A 19,895-nucleotide genomic window follows, 5' to 3' on the forward strand; every position below is an offset into this window, starting at 1 on the left:
CACACGTCTAAAATCTATCAAAGGTTGTCCGTTTGATTGTGTTGCATCTAGACTGGACCCGAATATCCGAATATTTTGTCCTGACGGTGGTATCTGTCGGACATTACGAACCGATTCGAATATTCAGCTTGGTCCTTCGTCCCCCACCCTCCCACCCCTGAACCGAATTTTGGATATTTGTGATTAATCGTGGCCGAATATACGGAGCCCAGACATTGCTACTGGGGCCAGCCCTAGTTGCATCTAGTAATGAGCGTGTGTGTTTCCATTTAGCAACTTGTAAAACTTTTGATTTATTCATTTATCTACTGAGCACATTTCTCCTTAATGATAATAATAATAATAATAATAATAATTAATAACAATAATAATAATAAATGTTATCTGAAACTTTAAATTGCCCACAATGGCCATTCTGACACTACAAACTTGGCTAATTAAGACCAAGACATTGTATCTAAGAATAGATGGTCTCTTTATGACCTTCTGCTGCATTTAATGGCTTCAGTCGATGGCGAAGATCCTTTTTCTACTACCGAGGGAGCAGACCTGAAGGGGGTTTAATTAAAGTGTGTCTGAGTATGTGTGTTAACAAGGCATTGTGAAAGTATAAGGAAGTGAAATACTTGCAGCTGAATATTGTAATTACATCTTCCAGGGGAGGTGGGAGGTCTGTGATTAATTAATGCAGTCTTTTGTCTTGTTAAAAATCCGATCAGCCTGTGATAATTACTGCTAAAATAATAATGTAATGCAGGAACGCTCATTAGTTTGGACATTCTTAGTCTGTTCAACATTGCTTTAGAAGCTTTAATACCAGAGATGGTTGTTCTCTTTTTTGTGAATACTTTATATTGAGATGTATTCGTCTACAGAAATAGGTTAACAACGAGTTCTGGTTGTTGTAAATGATTTAAGGTGTTTCTTGGACTTTACTATCTTTCAGGAAACCAGCAGGAAGGGGAAATGACTAAATAAAGCAGCTTTGTAGCATTCAGCCACAGGAACATTATCAAAGGGATCAGTTGAAGCTGACATCTGTGACAATTTCTTGACATTTTCATCGACAGGTTGATGGAATGTGGGTGTCGATTAGCTCCCTTCATCTTTACATGGGAATCAGAAATTAACCTGGTTTCCTCAGATGTGATGTTGCGAGGACTGTGGTGATAATAACACTTTGTCTGAGTGTGAAAGTGTTAGATGGTGATGGATGATGGTGATGAGATTTATAATCTTGCTCATTTTTTTTCACAGAAATTTTAAGAAACTCTTGGAAGACTGCGTTTCTTCTTTGTTATTGTCTGTTGTTTGTGATTGTATGTTTTAAAGGATAATTGATGATTTCTGTCCCACTTTGTCGTCCATATTTAGTTTTAACGATATTTTTTTTTACCATTTCCGCTCATTCTCTCTGTTTAGTTGAATGTAACATATAATATGAAACTTGTTTATTTTTATTTTTCCGTTTTGTTTCCAGGGAGCCAACAACATTCAGGTACGGAGGGCCGTGAAAGACACACTCTCCAATCCCCAGTCTCCCCAGCCGTCTCCTTACAGCTCCCCAAAATCACAACACAAGACCCAGCAGAGCTTCCTGCCCCCGGGATGGGAGATGAGAATAGCCCCAAATGGACGGCCTTTCTTCATCGACCACAACAGCAGAGTCACCACCTGGGTGAGCTAGCAAACTGTGCTAACAGGCTGATGATTAAATGTTGCTTGAAAGTAAATGATTTTTCTAAAAACATGAATGAAGGAAACACATTTTTTTTAGTTTCTGTATATGATTGTATGCATTATTTGACATTTTGACTAATCCACGCTTAAGGTATCTAGGGCAGTGGTTAGTACTGGTCTAACAGAATCTTTTACTGACATCTGGTGGTGTGAAAGTCAATTTCACTCACTTCAGACAAAATGAACATCGAGATGATGAAGATGAGGCGTTTGTTCTCTTCATCTGCTTTTCTTACCTTCACTATCTCCACTACTTTTCTTTGCAGAGCAGGTTCTCTTTGATGGTCACCAACCACTCTGTTTTTGTAGCTTCCCTCCTTGTCAGCTCCTGTTCCCTCTTTGCGAGGAGGTGCAGGGTGTTCAGATGAGCTTTGGTACAAGCCCTGCATTTTTTTGTGACTCTCTTGAGGAGCTCGTCTTTCTGACAGAACTCCTCTTGGAGCTGACAAACCTCCTGGCTATCCAGAAGGACCACCTGCTCTCAGAGACTTGTTTTCCTGTTTGAGAGTTTTGATCTCCTGGATGGCCTTCAAGAGGTCATCCCTCAGCCCATCAACAACTGGATTCAGAGGGAGCTGGGTGGTCGGCTCCCTCTTGGAAGGATTAAGAGCTGTGATTACAAAGAATGTACCATTACTGGTGCTAATTTCTGTTGCATTAAATTTGGTGGTGTTACAGTTTTAGTTTAGTAACCTCAGTGCTTGCAATGAGTGATTGTTTGTTGAGGCTGTATTTATGCTCTTGTTTACAGTTTTGATTAGGTTTTTTTAGGTTTTGATTAGGTTTTTTTTTTCATATCTCTCTTTGAACTAACGATGGTGGCAAGAATATATTTTTTTTCAAAACTCCCAAGAATCTTTAAACCATAGAGCCCCAGGTGGCTCATTTTGGTTTGACAGCTGTGGAGATGTTACCGGCTGAATTTGAGGATGACTAAATGTTTGCAGTGACTAAGCATTAATCCATTTTCAATGTTTGCAAGTTGATTTTTTTTTAACAAATGCGATACATTGCACATGTAAAGTCCCCTTCTGCTCAAAAATTGTTTTTCTTACTGTTATGTCATTTGTAAGTTTTATTATGCACAGATTTCTCTGTGCTCACTTTATATCTGAGTCTGAGGTACATGAAGGAGCAGAGTGTTTGATGTGATGTAAAAACCTCTAAGTCACTTCATCCCTGCTGGGTACCATTAATTCTAACTGGCAATTTCCTGGAAAATCCTTTCTTGAAACTAGTGGGGACCCTGTATATTTTCAGTTTTGTCTTTGTGTGTATTTGTTTTCTTCTTCCTAATTGTTCTCTGTCTCTTCCTGCCCTCTGATTATGACAACTAGGAGGACCCCAGATTGAAATATCCAGTCCATATGAGGAATAAGAACTCAATGGAGCCCGGCGAACTCGGTCCTCTTCCTGTAAGTACAGTCACAACTAGACCAACTAGATATTTAACCTTTGGCCCACAAAGCACACTTATAATAACCTCATGAATCACAATAACTGCTTAGCTTTGTTCACTCACCATTGTCACTATATATTCTGTTTCTTGTGTGTATATCAAACCCATTGCTGTAGATTGCTATAACCATGTAATCTGTTTGCTTAGCTAAGATATGAATAAGAAGCAGCAATTATTTGTCTTGCTGCACAATGAGTGATTTCACGTTGTGTTCACAGGTCAGCTTAGTTAGCTTGACTCAGTGATACATTTATGTTTAGATTTAGATATGTGAATAACCTTTGCTTTAAAAGATGGGATCATGTGTTCATACTGTATTAGATTTATTTTTATTTGTCCTGTTAAAGTTGAAAGGGCTGGGGGCAATTAAAAATCAGAGTCTGGGGTCTGTGATCATCCTTTAACTAGGATTTGAAGACTAAATCAACTAAGACAAATTCCCAACAAGTGGGCCAAACAGCTAGATGTTTTAATAATCAAAGCATTAAGGGTTTGTACATCTCACAGGCTTGTGTGGTGTGTGTGCATGTGTGTGTGTTCTTTCTCTCCCTCTTTCTCTTTTCTCTCCATTCTGATGGATCTTATGTATGCTACTTCTTCTACACCTGGCCATGTCTGTTTGGCAGAACCTACCAGAGGAGGTTGGTTGGTGCCTCCCTCCCTCTGCCTGCCTACCTACCTACCTGTCTGGTCCAGTCTGGTCTGGTCAAATGCCTGCAGACAGCCTTGCGTTTTTTTTCTCTCTCTCTTATTTTTAAAAAAATCCTCTCTCTTTCTGTCTTTACTCTTTCTCTCTCATGACCGGCATGGATGGACTGTACCTCTCCCTTCCTTTCAGTTAAGCAGTATTTTACCCCACTTCCTCTCTCTGTGTGCGTCCTCCCCGCACCGCCACCACCACCCCTTCTGTTAACAATTAACATTTGGAGCTCCCCACCATTCTCCTGGGATTCCTCAGACTGCTTCATGTCTGTGTACCTGTGCCAGCGCCTGAGGCACAGTTAGTCTAGTTGGAGAAGTGTACCAAGGCGATATGCCCCTGGCATTTGTTAGGGAGAGAAGGAGAATGAACAAGAAGGACTGATGGAGGAAATGGGGTGAATAAAGGTCAGAAGGGGGGGGTGAAACCTGGGAGGGAGGGAGGTTTGCATAGAAACAAAAGGAGCTGTATGTCAGAGGAAGGAATTGGCTGTATGCTGCATGTGTTATCAGCTTTCCAGTCTGGTCTCCACTCATGCAGCAGCAGCATACTTAGAAACACATACGCTGTACTTTTTGTAGCTACACCCTGTTTCGACAGATTGTCAGACTCTGTTCCTCTCCCCAACCCTCTACTCTCAATCTACTGCAATTTTTTTAATTGCTTGATTGCTGGTGCCGTACGAGTGTGTGTGGCCTGTGACACAGTACTGAGTGCTCACCGTGTCAGTGGTGGTATACTGGTTTGAACTAGTAGTGGTGATTAACCTTCATGTTGTGGTCGTATCCCTGCCTTGCTGCTGTGTCAGGCCTGACTCAAATGGGACAGGAAATCCTTTCATTTCCTTTGTGGTGCTCGATTGAGCTTGCCTCACCTGCACTACTGGGATGTCAGTGTTGGGACCATTTTAATGGTCAGTCAAGTTCAATTAAACGCGCATTTCAAAAAGGAAAACAATAAATGGATGGATTTAAATAACTATTTGAGCACGGCCTGTTTGATGGTGCTGTTTCATTGTTTCCTCACCCTTTTTCTCTTTTGCTTCTTTTCCAGCCTGGATGGGAAGAAAGAGTTCACACAGATGGACGCACCTTCTACATTGACCACAGTAAGATGACTTTCTGTCACTTCTATGCTTGTATTTAGTTGTGTGTATATTCCTTATCTGCTTCTTATCTTTGTAGCATTCAGGTTGCTTGTTCTGCAGCAGATTTTTTGTATTGCCACGGTCAGCAAAGCACCTCATTCACTGCAGTATTTGCATAAAAACACACTGTGCACTGACTTATTATAGTAAAAATTAATAATTCAATATAAGAATTTTAATACCTTTCACTCTATGGACATGTCTTCACTATCATTTGGATTTTTTGTTTCCTTGTTAATAAAAGATTTGTACATGATTAACTGTATATCCAGATTCTATATAAAGTGAAAAGGTGCCTCTTACATTCCCAAGAATAACCACAGTGTCCCCAGTGATCTTGAAACTACTTTTCTGTGTGACTTTTGTCCAACTTAAAGAGTCCGAAATGATGTTCCGCTGTGTTTATGTCATCCAGATACAAAGAACACGCAGTGGGAGGACCCACGTCTGCAGAGTCCAGCTATCACAGGACCCGTGAGTGCTTTCCTCTTACTGTCCCACTTGTTCAGAGAGTCTCTGCTACAGCAGCATTGCCACTTTTGACATTGTGTTTCTATCAGTCACACACTGTTATCAGCCTCCGAGTTTCTGCGTTACAAAGATAAATCACTTTGTCACCGTTGTTGTCGCTAACACGCTAACACCTTTGTGTCATTCTGTGTCAGGGTTCAGATATTGTTCTCCATCGCTGCCAGCTGACCTCCTCATGTTACACACTGTGTGGTTTTCTGTGCTTTAATTAGTAATGGAAGCACTTACATCATAAGTCAAATAAGTTCATTGGTCAGTATTTGACCACTTCTTGACTCCTGTGTGTTGTTTATGCAGGCTGTTCCCTACTCCAGAGAGTTCAAGCAGAAATATGACTACTTCAGGAAGAAATTAAAGAAACCGGTAAGAACAGATTTGTGCCCCGCTTTTGTGGTTTCTTGCTGGTGCCCTTTTGCATAATAACAGCAAAGATAAATGTGGTCCAAACCTCATAACTACTCCCTGAAGGAGAATGTAATCTCATTTGCTTCTTTTTTCACATTGTGTGATCGCATACTTACACTACTTTCTTTTCGACACTGCGTGACCGAGTTTAATATCGTTGTTGCATATTAAATATTCACTGCAATCATTTCACATTGCAATTAACGTTTGGTGCAGTAGGTGCAGAACACCAAGTTACTGTCCCAGGTGTAGTTTTTTAATGTGAGGTGAACAATAAAAGCAAAAATTGAACTAAGATTCATTTGCACTGTTTTTGGCTTTGACAAACAGCGTCCAGTCTTGTGCTCGAGCATGTTTAAGGTCAGCAAGTATTTGAAACTGTCTTATTATCAGCTCATCAGCAATCTTTGAAGCACTAAGAGATAAAGTTTGATTGGGGGTAAGATCTAAACTGACTTATTTCCAAACAAATGAAAAATATATATTAATTTTTGTAAAATCAGATAAATTATCTTGTATTTTTTAGTAAGTATTTACCCCCTTGACTAGAGCTGCAATGAATAATTGATTCATTTACAGCTATTAAATTCATCGGCCACTATTTTGATTATTGATTAATCAGTTTGACTGATTTAAAAAAAAAAAAAATTCACAATTCTCTGATTCCAGGTACTGATACGTGAATGTTTTTTTGTTTCTTTACTACTCTGTGAAAGGAAACTGAATATCTGTGGGTTGTGGAAAAAACAAGGCGTTTGAGGACGTCATGTTGGGCTAAAAAACACTGACTGAAGACCAAATAAGTTACTGATTTATTGAGATAACACTAGACAAATTAATCAACAATGAAAAAAATTGTCAATTGCAGCCCTACATTGGACATTTCTTGCAACTTTAAGTCTGTAGCTCTGTCTTTCAGCCTTTTCTGTCAATATTGTTTTCTAAACTTTGGAGTGAATATTTTGTAGGAGCATGTTTCTCACTTTCTGGTTCTCTTTAATACACCAAAATCTTTTTTTTTGTCTTTGTAACAAGGTCTTCTGAAATACTGTTTCATTTGACCAGTTTTTACCGCAATATTATTTTTTATTTGCAGCAAACTAGTTGTTACAAGCTTTCCTTTGTGAACTTTTCCAGGCTGACATCCCCAACCGGTTTGAGATGAAACTACACAGGAACAACATCTTTGAAGAGTCGTATCGTCGAATCATGTCCCTGAAGAGGCCAGATGTTCTGAAGGCGCGACTATGGATCGAGTTTGAATCGGAGAAGGGGTTAGACTACGGTGGTGTGGCCAGAGAGTGGTTCTTCCTCTTATCTAAGGAGATGTTCAATCCTTACTACGGCCTTTTTGAGTATTCTGCCACGTAAGTCTGCTTGTTTGTTGGCTTGCTTTGCATTCACAGAGCTGTTTTTGCCCAAAGAGAAACTTCTAACAGGAAATGAAGCAGCACCACAAAGGACATGATGTTAACCAAACCAAAACATGGAAACATTTTCCACAAAGTGCTGTATGGGGCAGTGCTGTCGCTCTGATTACCCGAGAGACTCGTGAAAGTTTCCTTTTACTTTGATTAACTTTTCCTCTTATTCAAAAAGCCATCCTGGAACAAGCATTTCCCACAAACAGTACAACTCAAGATAATGAAAAATGTCATATGTTTTGTTGCTTTTCTTGGCGCCATCATCAATAAATGATAATTATGCCTCTGATTTTTTTGTGACGGAAGACAACGGCAGCAGAAATAAATAAATAGTGCTGCTGAAAGTCAAACAAATTGAACAGTGAACTGTTAATAGAAATTAAGAGTTTGGTTAAAGTTTCAACTATTAAAATTCCCTTCATTGTGATTATTCATCATAGCAGCTTTTTGTTACTTAGTTTTAACACCATTAGCAGCTGCAGTTAAAAAGCCGATGCTTAGGAATCACCTTAAAATTTTCTGTCTCGAAGTGTGAAAAAAGCTCTCAAAAATATTACTCTTAACCTTATTTTGAACTTACAGTTATAATTACACCAGCAATAAAACAAGCTACAAACAGCACTGGTGTACTGAAGGAATTTTTCCCACTATGGGCCATCTGGTTTTGGAATAATCAAACTCTAATATAAGTTTTTGGCTTCAGGTACATAGAAGCAGCTACTTAGAGTCTTTCAGTCCTGTCCATTTGTCTCCCACAATGCAGGCAGACTGGGATACTTATATGTATATAGGAGTGTGTGATCTAAAACGAAGGAAGAATCCTCATTACTAATGTGGTAAAGAAGAAATGCAGAAAGTAATTCATTTAAGTTTCAATAAAACTGGTAAAACACAAAGGTAGAGAGGGCCTCATTTGCAATTTAAAAAACACAGATGTTGTTTTTCAGCCACAATGTGGTCTTTTGGGCCACAGCTGCCACATAACATAAAGGCAGTAAGTAAGTAACTAACTTAATGCAAACTAGTGTCTTAATTCCAAAATAACCACTTGACAGGGTCTATAATAGATGTAACAGTCTCTCTGTAACGCTCCATTTAGTTAAGTCCAGGGCTGCACAGTTTAGAAAAGAAATGACATTGCAATATTTGTTGCAATATTACTATATTTGTATAAACCAGCTTAGTAAATACGCCGTGAGCATAATTTATCAACTCGGCCTGGTTCTTCAACTTGCAATGATTTTCCCTGCTCTGTTCACGTGTCTGTCCAGGGATAACTACACACTCCAGATCAATCCCAACTCTGGCCTGTGCAATGAGGATCACCTCTCCTACTTCAAGTTCATCGGGCGTGTGGCAGGAATGGCCGTGTTTCATGGAAAACTACTGGATGGTAAGCAGCTTGATTCTGGAGGCTCTCTTTGATTTTGAAGTTTTTTCCCACACACGTTAATGTCTTCTACTGTAATTTCTCAGGATTTTTCATTCGGCCGTTCTACAAGATGATGCTGGGAAAACAGATTTCTCTTAAAGACATGGAGTCTGTGGTAAGATCTCACTCCTACTAATTTATTAACTGGTTGTTAGAAAATTCTGCAGTTCTGAGCTGCTATGTTTGCTGCTAGGAAATAGATGGAAGGATTATTAGCTTTGCTGATTAACTGCAGTCAGCACTTACCGGAGGATTTATTGTTGAATTGGAATAGTTCTGCATTTATAAAATTTCAAGAAATTCAAGAGTGAAACCCTTAAAGCTCACAAATGGTAAATAATTAATCACTGATGTGCTTTGTGTTTAATGTCTAACTCTGCAGGACAGCGAATACTATAATTCACTGAAGTGGATTCTGGAGAACGATCCCACCGAGCTGGACCTGAGGTTTTGTATTGACGAGGACAACTTTGGACAGGTGTGAAGGGCAACAGTCAGCTAAAACCACTATTTTAATTGCAATAAGTATCAGCAGTAACCTGACCTTCATTTTCTTTGTGTTTTTTACATTGTTCAGACGTACCAGGTCGATCTGAAGCCCAGCGGCTCAGACATGGTGGTCACCAATGAGAACAAGAAGGAATACATAGAGTGAGTAGTTGTCCTCTTCATTCTTTGGCTTTCTACATAATATTTTAACCATTATTATAAATAATTAAGCTAAAAAATATGTCGTTTTTAATACACATCTCAATATTCTTTTCGTCTGTCAGCCTGGTCATCCAGTGGAGGTTTGTCAATCGGGTCCAGAAGCAGATGAACGCCTTCCTGGAGGTATTTATGTGTAGTAATACAGTTTCCACTTGGGGGCAATGTGAGCACAGACTTTGAACTATTAGTATAAGAGTAAAATTTAGCCTCTGCATCTGAACTTAATCCTAGATCACTGATCATGCTTGAATCTTGAATCTTGAATTAAATGCTTCTTTCTTTCTGATTATGTTATAATAATTCCTTTTGTTTTATTTTCAGGGCTTCACTGAGCTCATTCTTATAGATCTGATCAAGATCTTTGATGAAAACGAACTGGAGGTATGGATTCCTTACTAGTAGAGCTGAAACATATACAGTTTCCTAGACATGGATTAAGCCTAGTGCTAGACTAAAAATGGCTAAAAATGAAGCAACCAACATAAAAAATCAACTGAAAAAAGTCTTTAGTCTTAATACATGTCTGGGAAACTAAGCCTCAGTTAATTAGTGAATAACAAAATGAATCTGCAGCAGTTTTTTAATTAGTTTTTAAGCAATATACAGAATCCAAATTGTGTTTTTAGCGTCTCAATTGAGAATATTTGGTCTTTTTCTTCCATGATAGTAATTTAGATATCAATGTACTTTGGACTGTTCGTAGACATCACCTTGAACCCTTCCACTGATTCAAAGACCAAATGATTATCAAAACTTTAATTGCTGGTCTCATTTAAATGAAAACAGCTGTTAGTTGTAGCATTACTAAGAGCAATCATTTTAGTATTGTGGTATTTATTATATGAGGTACTGTCTGAGATGAAATGTGGCTGTAAAAGCTTTCTTTCTCTCTGTGTAGCTGCTCATGTGTGGTCTGGGTGACGTCGACGTCAACGACTGGAGACAACACACTGTTTACAAGAACGGCTACTGTCCCAACCACCCTGTTATACAGTGGTTCTGGAAGGTACGTGTGGATTTTTTCGTTTTTATAAAAGGCTGATTTCAGTCCTCTTTCCCTCCGTGCGGCCCGTGACAGGCTTGCCGACCTCGCCTTTGAAGATCAAAGTCTGTTTGGAAGAACAAGCTTGTTTGCTCTGATGAAAGTGCCTAAAGTAGTACCTGCCCCCCGGTTATCATCTGTCTTGACTTGAGCGTTAACACACACACACACACACACATCAAATACACTCAGGCAGCACACACACACAAGCGCTAATCTGTGCATGTATACACACTTACACACAGACAACAGAGTCATGTCATTTGATTAGCGAATTGGCTCAAACAGCTACTGTTTGAAAACTTTGTACTCCCAAAATACACAGTGGTTAGATCACAAAAGCTGATTTGCTGTGAATAAGCTGTATTGCAGTTGAGCTACTGGGGTAAAATCAGTTTTAAATATGCTTCTCATGGTATCGATTTGATAAAAGAATTGAGTAAATCATGGTAACTGTTTGACCTTCCCTCTCTTGTTAGGTTGTCCTGTTGATGGATGCTGAAAAGAGAATTCGACTCCTCCAGTTTGTTACAGGAACATCCCGAGTGCCCATGAACGGCTTTGCCGAGCTTTATGGTACGTGACTTCAGCAGACAGTCGATTCCTACCTGCAGCATTCTTATCAGTTTGGCTTGAACTTGATGTAACAGTGACACAAAAACGGTTGCCCAAGAAAAAGATGAGTCAACAGTGTCGCTGTTCCGGGAATTGAATTACAGTCATTGTACACATCCAGGAAGAATGCTAAAATCTTTAATCCATCTTTATGTATAAAATATATATATATATACATGAAAAAACGTTTCTGTCAACATTGGGTTCATTTTTTTCTTTCTACATAACAACCATATGAAAATAAAGAGGCTGTTTTTCTGTGTTGTCGAATTACACCTGACACTTCAAATGATTAGAAATGAAAACACATTATATATTTATATAATAGAAAAGTAATTCTAAATAGACTTCATCACCCAAGGTCACAAGCAATGACTGTTGAACTGAACAAAGGGTTGAATTTGTTTTAATACAAGCATGTCTACATCATCTTAACAGTGGTGTATTAATCAGTGTTCTTTGCTTTGTGGCAGGTTCTAATGGTCCTCAGCTGTTCACAATCGAGCAGTGGGGAACACCGGATAAGTTACCAAGAGCTCACACATGGTATGTCACTACTACAAGCATACACACAGAACAAGGCCGAGCCACTATAGATACTCTAGCAGCTCCTAACATGCAAATGCTAAGCAGGTGTGATGTTTATCATGAACGGCACCTTGTTTAGTGTGGTATCATGCTAACATTTACTCATTAGCACTTAACACACAAGTACAGCTGAGGCTGATGGGAAAGTCAGTGGATTTACAGGTAATTAACCATAAATAGAATAGTCTCACGTAGCCAGAAATATGAACCTCATCATTCTGCTATGACAAGAATAAATGCATAAGGCGTTTTTGTGTTTATTTAAACCAATCACAGTCATTTTTTACAATGTTAAGCCAGAATACAGGGACATTGCTCCTGCAAAATGGTGATGGGGGAATTCTTTTGGTTGAACATTTATGTGCAGGGAGGTGAGGACTGCTTTTGAAATAGCTAGCTTCCCCCAAAAAACAACAACAAAAAAAAACAAGCAGGACAGCCTTGTTGTATGGTCTGTGTGAAAAATGTCTAAGGTGTAGGTTGCTTTTGTTTCCTGTACTGAAGGGAACTAACACACAGATAGTGGGAGGGGAAGAGAGCAACATGGATGTTTGTGAAGTTGATTTTCAGTCAGACATCTGCATAGGGTTTACAGATGTTTAAAGGCCTCTACACACGGTGCGATCTTAACAATCTTACAAGTTCCCAGCTTCCTACACTGTACGACATGAATCTAATAATCTTTGGCCACGACACGAAGTTTGCTCTGTGCAGATTGCACGATGAAAACGCAGCTGAATCACAGCCTACGATGTACGTGAGTCGACGTGAATGCGCAATAAGCGTGTACCTTCCATCCATGAAAAATAAACAACCGAAGCAACAACGCAACGAAACTGAGTGCTGTGGCCACTATCTACAGTGGTGTGTGTATGTATTTGCTAGCCACTAATGTTAGGTTACTAACCGGGGAGCTGCAATTTCGCCACTATATCCTTCCATGCTTCATCCTTTTTTGTCCGGTTGTGGTACGAGCTGGAGGATACGTCAAAAAGGCTTCTGCTGCCACAACTCTACTAGGCTGCCTTCTTTGTTTAAATCCCACACTATCCTACTTGTTTTGATGCATTTTACCATTGTTGCCACAAATCATCTATTTGGGTTTAGCGGCACTGTTGAGCTGATCAGTATGTCATTTCATACTGCATTTCTATTGGTTAGTTAGTTGTTGTAGGTCGCAGCAGCAGTCACACTGAGATGATCACCCCAAATTTCTGACACTGTCAGAATTTTATTGCAGCTTGTCTTTGGTGGCAAGGCCATTACAATGGTTGTCCTTGAACATGTCTCACTGTGCGTCTCACTGATTTAGAGCCAAGATTCGCCACAATTCTCTCAAGATTGTTACCTTTTATCTGGGATGGCCAAAAATCACACAGTGTGTAGAGGCTTTAAGACACATTTAAATGGTAAATGGTCTGTATTTATATAGCGCTTTACTATACCTGAAACGATACCCAAAGCGCTTTACGTTATACGTCACATTCACCCATTCACTCACACACACTGATGGCGGAAGCTGCCATGCTAGGCGCCAACCATGACCCATCAGGAGCAGTTAGGGGTTCAGTGTCTTGCTTAGGGACACCTCGACATGAGCTCTCCAGGCCAGGATCGAACTGGTAACCCTCCAGTTACAAGACGGCCACTCTACCCACTGAGCCATGCCGCCCTCAATTTACTCATTTACTCTGAATTGAGAGTCCAACTGATTACACATTGACACTGCCATCTACAGACCCAGCACACAAGAGTCTGGTGGTGTCAAGTGTTTTTTCTGCTCTTAACTTTTTTGTAAATTAATTAATCTTATGTTCTTCTTCCCAGTTTCAACCGCTTGGATCTGCCCACCTACGAATCCTTTGAGGACCTGAGAGAGAAACTCCTCATGGCTGTAGAGAACGCGCAGGGCTTTGAGGGCGTCGACTAAGACCGCAGCGTCTCGACTGCGTCCAACCATCCGACAATAAAACAAAACTAAACGCCACAGGGATGTCAAACCAGCTGCTGTAGCAGTTCTGTGCAAGCATGTTGTACTGTAATGCCTGACTGTGAGCCACCTTCCACAGCACGGTGGTTTGAGACTGTACAGCGACTTGTCGAGCCAATATGCCTACGTCTTTATATCTTTTCAGTGTGGTAGGTCACTCCTTAAAGGTGCTGGGGAAAGAAAGGGAGCGTTGCACTCTTTGAATGCTGAAATCTATTATCCACAGGCATGAGCAATGAATGATGGGAGCTAGCCCCTGATCCACTGTTTCTTTGCCCTCTACCTACCCTTGTCCTGTGAAAATCTACAGTGCTGGACAACACCAATGCATTTCAATAGCTCCTTTATGTACACTATAGCACAGTATTTGAGTGCCCTTCAATGGAAGGGTCTTAGCATGGCCTTAATCTGGCTCCTACATGCACTATTTCTCTAAGAAACTGCAATGGCACTATGATCACAATTCTCAAATCCTTAGACCAACACCAGATTACCTTAGGAATGCTAGCCAATCACAATTCAGGAAATCGGCCACACCCCTCCGTAGAGCCTTGTCTGTGTCCTGTGATCAGATATCGCCGCTGCAGCCTTTTGTAGAATAAGGTTTTTGTTTTCTTTTTTATCCACTGGGAAGGATTAGAAGAATGGAGTCGAGGGGGTGAAATGATATTCCCCACAGTTGATTATTTTTTTTTTTTTTTTTTTTTTTTACATAATTTTTGTCATCAAAGAACAGATTTTCTTTTTATCATTGGTATAATTCTTGCAGGAAAGTACTCAGTGTATTTGTACTGATGAACAATGTTCTTTACTATTTTGACGACTATATATGACTTGGTGTGTGAAGTACAAATTTGGCTAGTCTGGGACATGATTAATCCATATCATTTGTTACGGTGATAGCAAATGTGTTGAAAAAAAATGTTTTTTTTATTGTAGTGCTTTGAAAGCAGCATGAAACTGTACCTTGTGTTTGCTTGGACTACATATTAATTTGGACATGTAATCGGTCTCGAGGTTGGGACGGGGAAAACTAAAACTTGGGGTAGTTTCTCTGAGACATCATGATTATATTAATATTCTCATGCCTGTTGCTGTTCATAATGCTGTAAATTGTTCTTGGAAAAAAAACATTTTAAGTTCTTTCATGATATATAAATATATGTATGTATTACATTTAACAGAAGTATTACTGATCAACAACACTAAAATGAAGCTGTGTGTGTGCGAGGGTGTCTGAGAGAAAAGCTGTGATTGCCACTGAATATAAAGCAGTACGTTTCTTACAAAGAAAAAAAATAGTTTTTCTTTTTTATGTTTCTCTCTCCTTTTTCTAACACCATTGAACCTAAAGGGCACTTTATAGATCACTCTGAGGTCATGTCGCCTGTTGTATGTCTTCTGTCGTTTACTTGAATGTGATTCTTTTTTTTTTCCATTCTGAGCACTTTCTCGGTGCAATAAAAATAGTCTGTAAATCTGGGCTGCTGCTAAGGTAGAAAAAGTTGACAGAAGTGAAACTGAGATTTCATATCCTTTAGTCTTCTCTGTTTTCTCTCTTTTTTTGGACCCCTGTCTCTATGTTTTCCTCCCTTGTGTTTCTTCCCTGCTGTGATCCCACCACTCAAACTGACTCAGTACAGATTAGTCTTTTTTTTTTTTTTTTTAAGAGGGTTTTCTTTTTTTTAATGAATGAGGGGGAAACCTCATTTTTGTTAAAGATTCCACCACTTTCTGCAACTCTTTGTGGTTCATTTAACTTCAGTCAAATAAAATTGAAACTTCTCAGAATGTGTTGTTTTGTTAATTGTGACTGGACTTTCCTCCTATGTGAAGTAGAATCCAAATTGTAAGATTAAACAAAATCAAAGGAGTGGATGCTGGCGAGGAATTATTTTAGGTGTCAGAACTCTACTCAAATAGTGTATTTAACCCTCCTGCTGTCTTCATTTACAGGCACCAAAAAATTCCCCAAATTTCAGAAAAATTGCAAAATCTTCAGGAAGAAAATTCCAATAATTCCTTGAGTTTCCCTGAAAAGTTTTATTTTTAAAAAAAATCTCCCAAATTTGGCAAGAAAATTCTTGTAAATATTTTCAAAAAAATTAGTAAAAATCTTCCAAAAAAATCCTAAAAATATCTAAAGTGATTACATATATATCAGTAAAACTTCTAATACTTTCTTTAAGAACATCCACAAAAAAAAATCAACCAAAATCCAGCGAATTTCACTGGATTTTGGTTGATTTTTTTTGTGGTGAATGTTCTTAAACATTTTTTACATTTCTTTTTTTCCACCAAAAAATGTTCAAAGATTTCCCCAAAATGTTGAAAATGTGGACATCAGAAGTTTCACTATGAAAATACATTTTTTTCCCCCACATTTTCAAACTTTAAAACGGGTCAATTTTGACCTGCAGGACGACAGGAGGGTTAAGTATAGTTTAAAGTTTTTCTGAAATTTCGGTAAATTCATTAGTCTACTGTCTAATTGATGGATGATATTAGTAGGTCCACTATTGTAGACAAACTTACTCAGCAGTGTGCAAAATTATCACTGAGCTGCTACATCATTAAAATGCCGCTTAAACAAAGCTCTGCAAATACTCCGACTGTAATAACGATGAGATTTTGTACTTTTTAAGGATTTATTTGCATAAATAATCATTAATTTTGTAAAATTATATAGATTTTAAAGCTTAAAAATCCTCTGATAATTGCATTTCTGTGTATTGAGTACTATAAAGTGGGTCTTTATGTGATGCAATGCTCTCTGCTAAATTTATTTTATCAGTTGTTCATTTCTGTGGGTCTGAATTGATAACTTTGTTGTTGTTTTTCATGAGTGCTGTTGTGTTTTTAATAAGTCCCCCCTTCACATTAACAGAAATGCTTCAAGTGCTCTTTAAGTGCATCAGTTCACCATCTGTCCTCCGTTTACAGAAGGTCACACAGTTTTAAAGAACTCTTGTAATCCCATGTGGATAGATGCTGCATCTGATGGCGATTGCTTTAATACATCCACATTATGAATGAATTCCTGAAATCCAGCCAACCTCAACACTGACTCTCCGCACGCAAACACTTTTCAAAGCATGCGTGTCTGTTGAGAGATTAATGAAATTCACAGCTCTCTCTGGCATCTCTTTTTAGTGTGTGTCTGTGCACGTGGTGTGGTGAAGGGACCTCAGTTCATTCACACAGGCAATCTGAAAGTTATCAGCTCCAAGGACGAGCAAATAAAAGCCACCCTGCCAGTACGGGGACATTTTATCAAGCCTTCCTACCCTCGATCTGGTCACAAACAAACCAGGAGCCAACTCTTCTCCAGATCCACCTCTTAAAATATTCCACCTGATCAAAAAAGTTACAAAGTGCAAGGGAGTGGGGGAAAGTTTTTTTGATCTTCTACACATGTCAACTTACATCCTAAGATAATAAACAGAATCAATATCTTCTTGATTCATTTGTAAAAGATGGTGCTATTCTTGTAAAGGTGAGATCTACGTGACCTCTGGTTCTGTTAAGTCACAGAAGTGGCCTTAATGAAACTCCGACAAGAAGTTTAAGTAATAAACTGGGCCAAAGGTAGAAGATAGTAAGTTGAAAACAAGAAATATAGCAATAATTATTGTTTTTTGTTCTTTTTTTCAAACTTTCATATGAGCATCTCTAATATTTTATTCTTCTCCCTCCAATTTCGCTTTCAAGTAGACATCTGAAGCTTGTCTCTCTTTTTTTTTTAGATTTTCATAGTCAAATACTGAATGTGCAGCACTAATATAAAGAACTATGGGAATAATGTAGGGCAGTGCATAGTTCCACAGTCTTTTCTGTCTAATACCTCCTCAGTCAGTACAAGTCAACATCACCTGTGTTCCAGATGTGTTCACTGCAGTTCATGTATCCTGAATGTTGTCTATCACTCATTGTATAAAAATTAGACAATTTAGGCTCTTTAGTTAAGTTAGCATTTGTGTTATTACTGTTAATGGCAGTGGTATCACGTCTTCCATTTATATATTACTTTAAAAATTTTTAAAAATTAATTACATTTTAGCAAAGTAGTGTAACTGTTCATTAATATTCATTAATTCTGGATTTTAGTTTTAACTATTTTAACCATTACTTTTAGCTAACCTCTAACTTAAATGTTTTTATTTCGTCATTTCAACTATTTATGCATGAATGTTATCCATTTATCTTTAATCATTTCCATCATTACGTTAGCTCATCATTTGACAGTATATTCATTAATTTTAGCTGTTTGTCTAAGCAATTTATATTTTCTACCTTTTGCGAACTATTTCAACTAAATCCATTAAATTTAACTAAATATTTGTACTGTTTTTTAAACCAAGTGTTTCAACAAATTATCTGTAACTTTTAGCACTTTATACCATTTTCCATTTTAGCTAACTATTCGAACAACTGCTTATGCATTAATTTTAGCTTTCAGCTTGATCTTTTCCATTAACTTTAGCTTCCATTTTTGAAATTTAGTTAACAATTTCATCCACTACGTTTGGGTTACTGCTTTAACTGTTTATTCATTCATTTTAGCTGACTACTTCAGCCATTACTGATTGTTTGAATTGCTTATTCCCCTAAATAAATCAACGAAATCCTTTACATTTAGCTGATGCTATAATATCACATCCTTTAATATATTTTAACTGTTTTTCTTTTAGCCAACAATTTCAACTTATCTGTAGTATACCTAAGTTTTAGTGAGTTCTACCATTTTTCATTTTAGGCAAGTGTTAAAACAGTTGAATATTTGAGCTGCTTGTGCAATTCTTTTAGCTTTCAGCTTAACCTATTATCTGTTGGTTGGAGCAACTATTTTTATTTCAGTTAACAATTCCAGGTAACACTTTGAACTGTTTATGCATTACTTTTATGGAAATATTTCAACCATTCATTCACTACCTTTAGGTAACTACTTGGACCAAATCAATTACAATTTGTTTACATTTAATATTAGCTACCATTTTATATTTTCATTAGCAATTTAAACCAATAGCAAATCATTTCAGCTGCTTATCCTGTAATTTTAATGAACAATTTCAGTGGTTACCTTAAGCAAATAATATAAGATGATTATGCATAAAGTTTATTTCAGTATTTTAACCATTTATCCATTCCCATTAGCTCAGTACTTTGACTAAATCCATTACAGTTAGTTTATATTTCATATAAAGTACCATTTTTTTAAATTGTAGTTTACAGTTTCAAGCAGTATTTTATCAGCTGCCTATCCTGTAATTTTAGCTAACAATTTCAGCGGTTATGTTTAGCAAACAGCTTGAACTGTTTATATTTTAGTTAACTATTTCCACTAAATTTATTACATTTAGCTAAGTCTGTTTTACTTTTAGCTAACTATGTCAACAATGTTTCAAACATTTATCCATTATTGTTTGCTAATTTTCCATGTTAGCTAGTTATTTTAATCTCTGCTTTTAGCTAACAGTTTCAGCTAAATCCAGTACAGTGAGATGAGTATTGGAATTGAGCTATTTGTTGCTAAAAATTACAACAATTCATCCATTACTCTGAGCCACAAATTTCAACATTTATCTGTTAAGTTTTGCTAACTGTTTCAGGCAATTATAAATAATGTTTTGCTAATTCCTAAGATGTGACTATATATAGGTAACTATTTGGCTGGTTTATGCAGAACTTTTAGCTGGTTTAACTGTTTATTTAGCAGGTTCCTTAGTGACTGTAACTCACTGCAAAAATAAGCAACAATGGTAGTGAAACTTATCCTTGGGGATGTGACGTATCTCTGCTACTAGTCGTAGTTGTATTACTATTCTATCCATTAACTATCTCATAAGAACTTTACAGTATTAGGATTTACTATATTAAATAAATACATGACAAAAATGCAACTTGCTTTGACTCTGTTTAGTTTCTTACACTGTCTTCATTTTGTACCTTCTATTTTTTAAAATCTCTTCAAAATACTAGGTAACATCACCTGTACTATTAAGTCTATTACATTCAGCTCACAGTCACTTTCAGTAAAACCTCATTATTGCAGCCCTGGCCAGGACAGTTTTTGGTCTCCCCCTCCTCCACCCTTCACCCTCTACCTCTGGT

At 37.8% G+C, this 19,895-nt stretch overlaps 1 protein-coding gene across 11 annotated transcripts in view; it reads left to right on the forward strand.

Moving 5' to 3' along the window:
* The window catches only part of nedd4l (NEDD4 like E3 ubiquitin protein ligase), a 53,743-nt gene extending 38,168 nt beyond the window's left edge, over window positions 1–15,575 (forward strand). For all 11 annotated transcript variants that reach the window (XM_055019272.1, XM_055019273.1, XM_055019274.1 and 8 more), the window contains 16 exons: window positions 1,481–1,678; window positions 3,078–3,155; window positions 4,953–5,007; window positions 5,462–5,520; window positions 5,875–5,940; window positions 7,120–7,349; window positions 8,678–8,799; window positions 8,883–8,953; window positions 9,221–9,316; window positions 9,416–9,489; window positions 9,612–9,672; window positions 9,871–9,930; window positions 10,448–10,555; window positions 11,071–11,167; window positions 11,680–11,752; window positions 13,622–15,575. In XM_055019272.1, coding sequence (XP_054875247.1) covers window positions 1,481–1,678; window positions 3,078–3,155; window positions 4,953–5,007; window positions 5,462–5,520; window positions 5,875–5,940; window positions 7,120–7,349; window positions 8,678–8,799; window positions 8,883–8,953; window positions 9,221–9,316; window positions 9,416–9,489; window positions 9,612–9,672; window positions 9,871–9,930; window positions 10,448–10,555; window positions 11,071–11,167; window positions 11,680–11,752; window positions 13,622–13,724 — 1,551 coding nt within the window. In that variant the 3' untranslated portion in view covers window positions 13,725–15,575. The remainder of the gene's footprint in view (window positions 1–1,480; window positions 1,679–3,077; window positions 3,156–4,952; window positions 5,008–5,461; window positions 5,521–5,874; window positions 5,941–7,119; window positions 7,350–8,677; window positions 8,800–8,882; window positions 8,954–9,220; window positions 9,317–9,415; window positions 9,490–9,611; window positions 9,673–9,870; window positions 9,931–10,447; window positions 10,556–11,070; window positions 11,168–11,679; window positions 11,753–13,621) is intronic.
* Window positions 15,576–19,895: the final 4,320 nt, after the last annotated feature.

The sequence above is a fragment of the Amphiprion ocellaris genome, chromosome 17 (genome assembly GCF_022539595.1).
Source record: "Amphiprion ocellaris isolate individual 3 ecotype Okinawa chromosome 17, ASM2253959v1, whole genome shotgun sequence".
Classification (NCBI taxonomy): Eukaryota; Metazoa; Chordata; class Actinopteri; family Pomacentridae; genus Amphiprion; species Amphiprion ocellaris.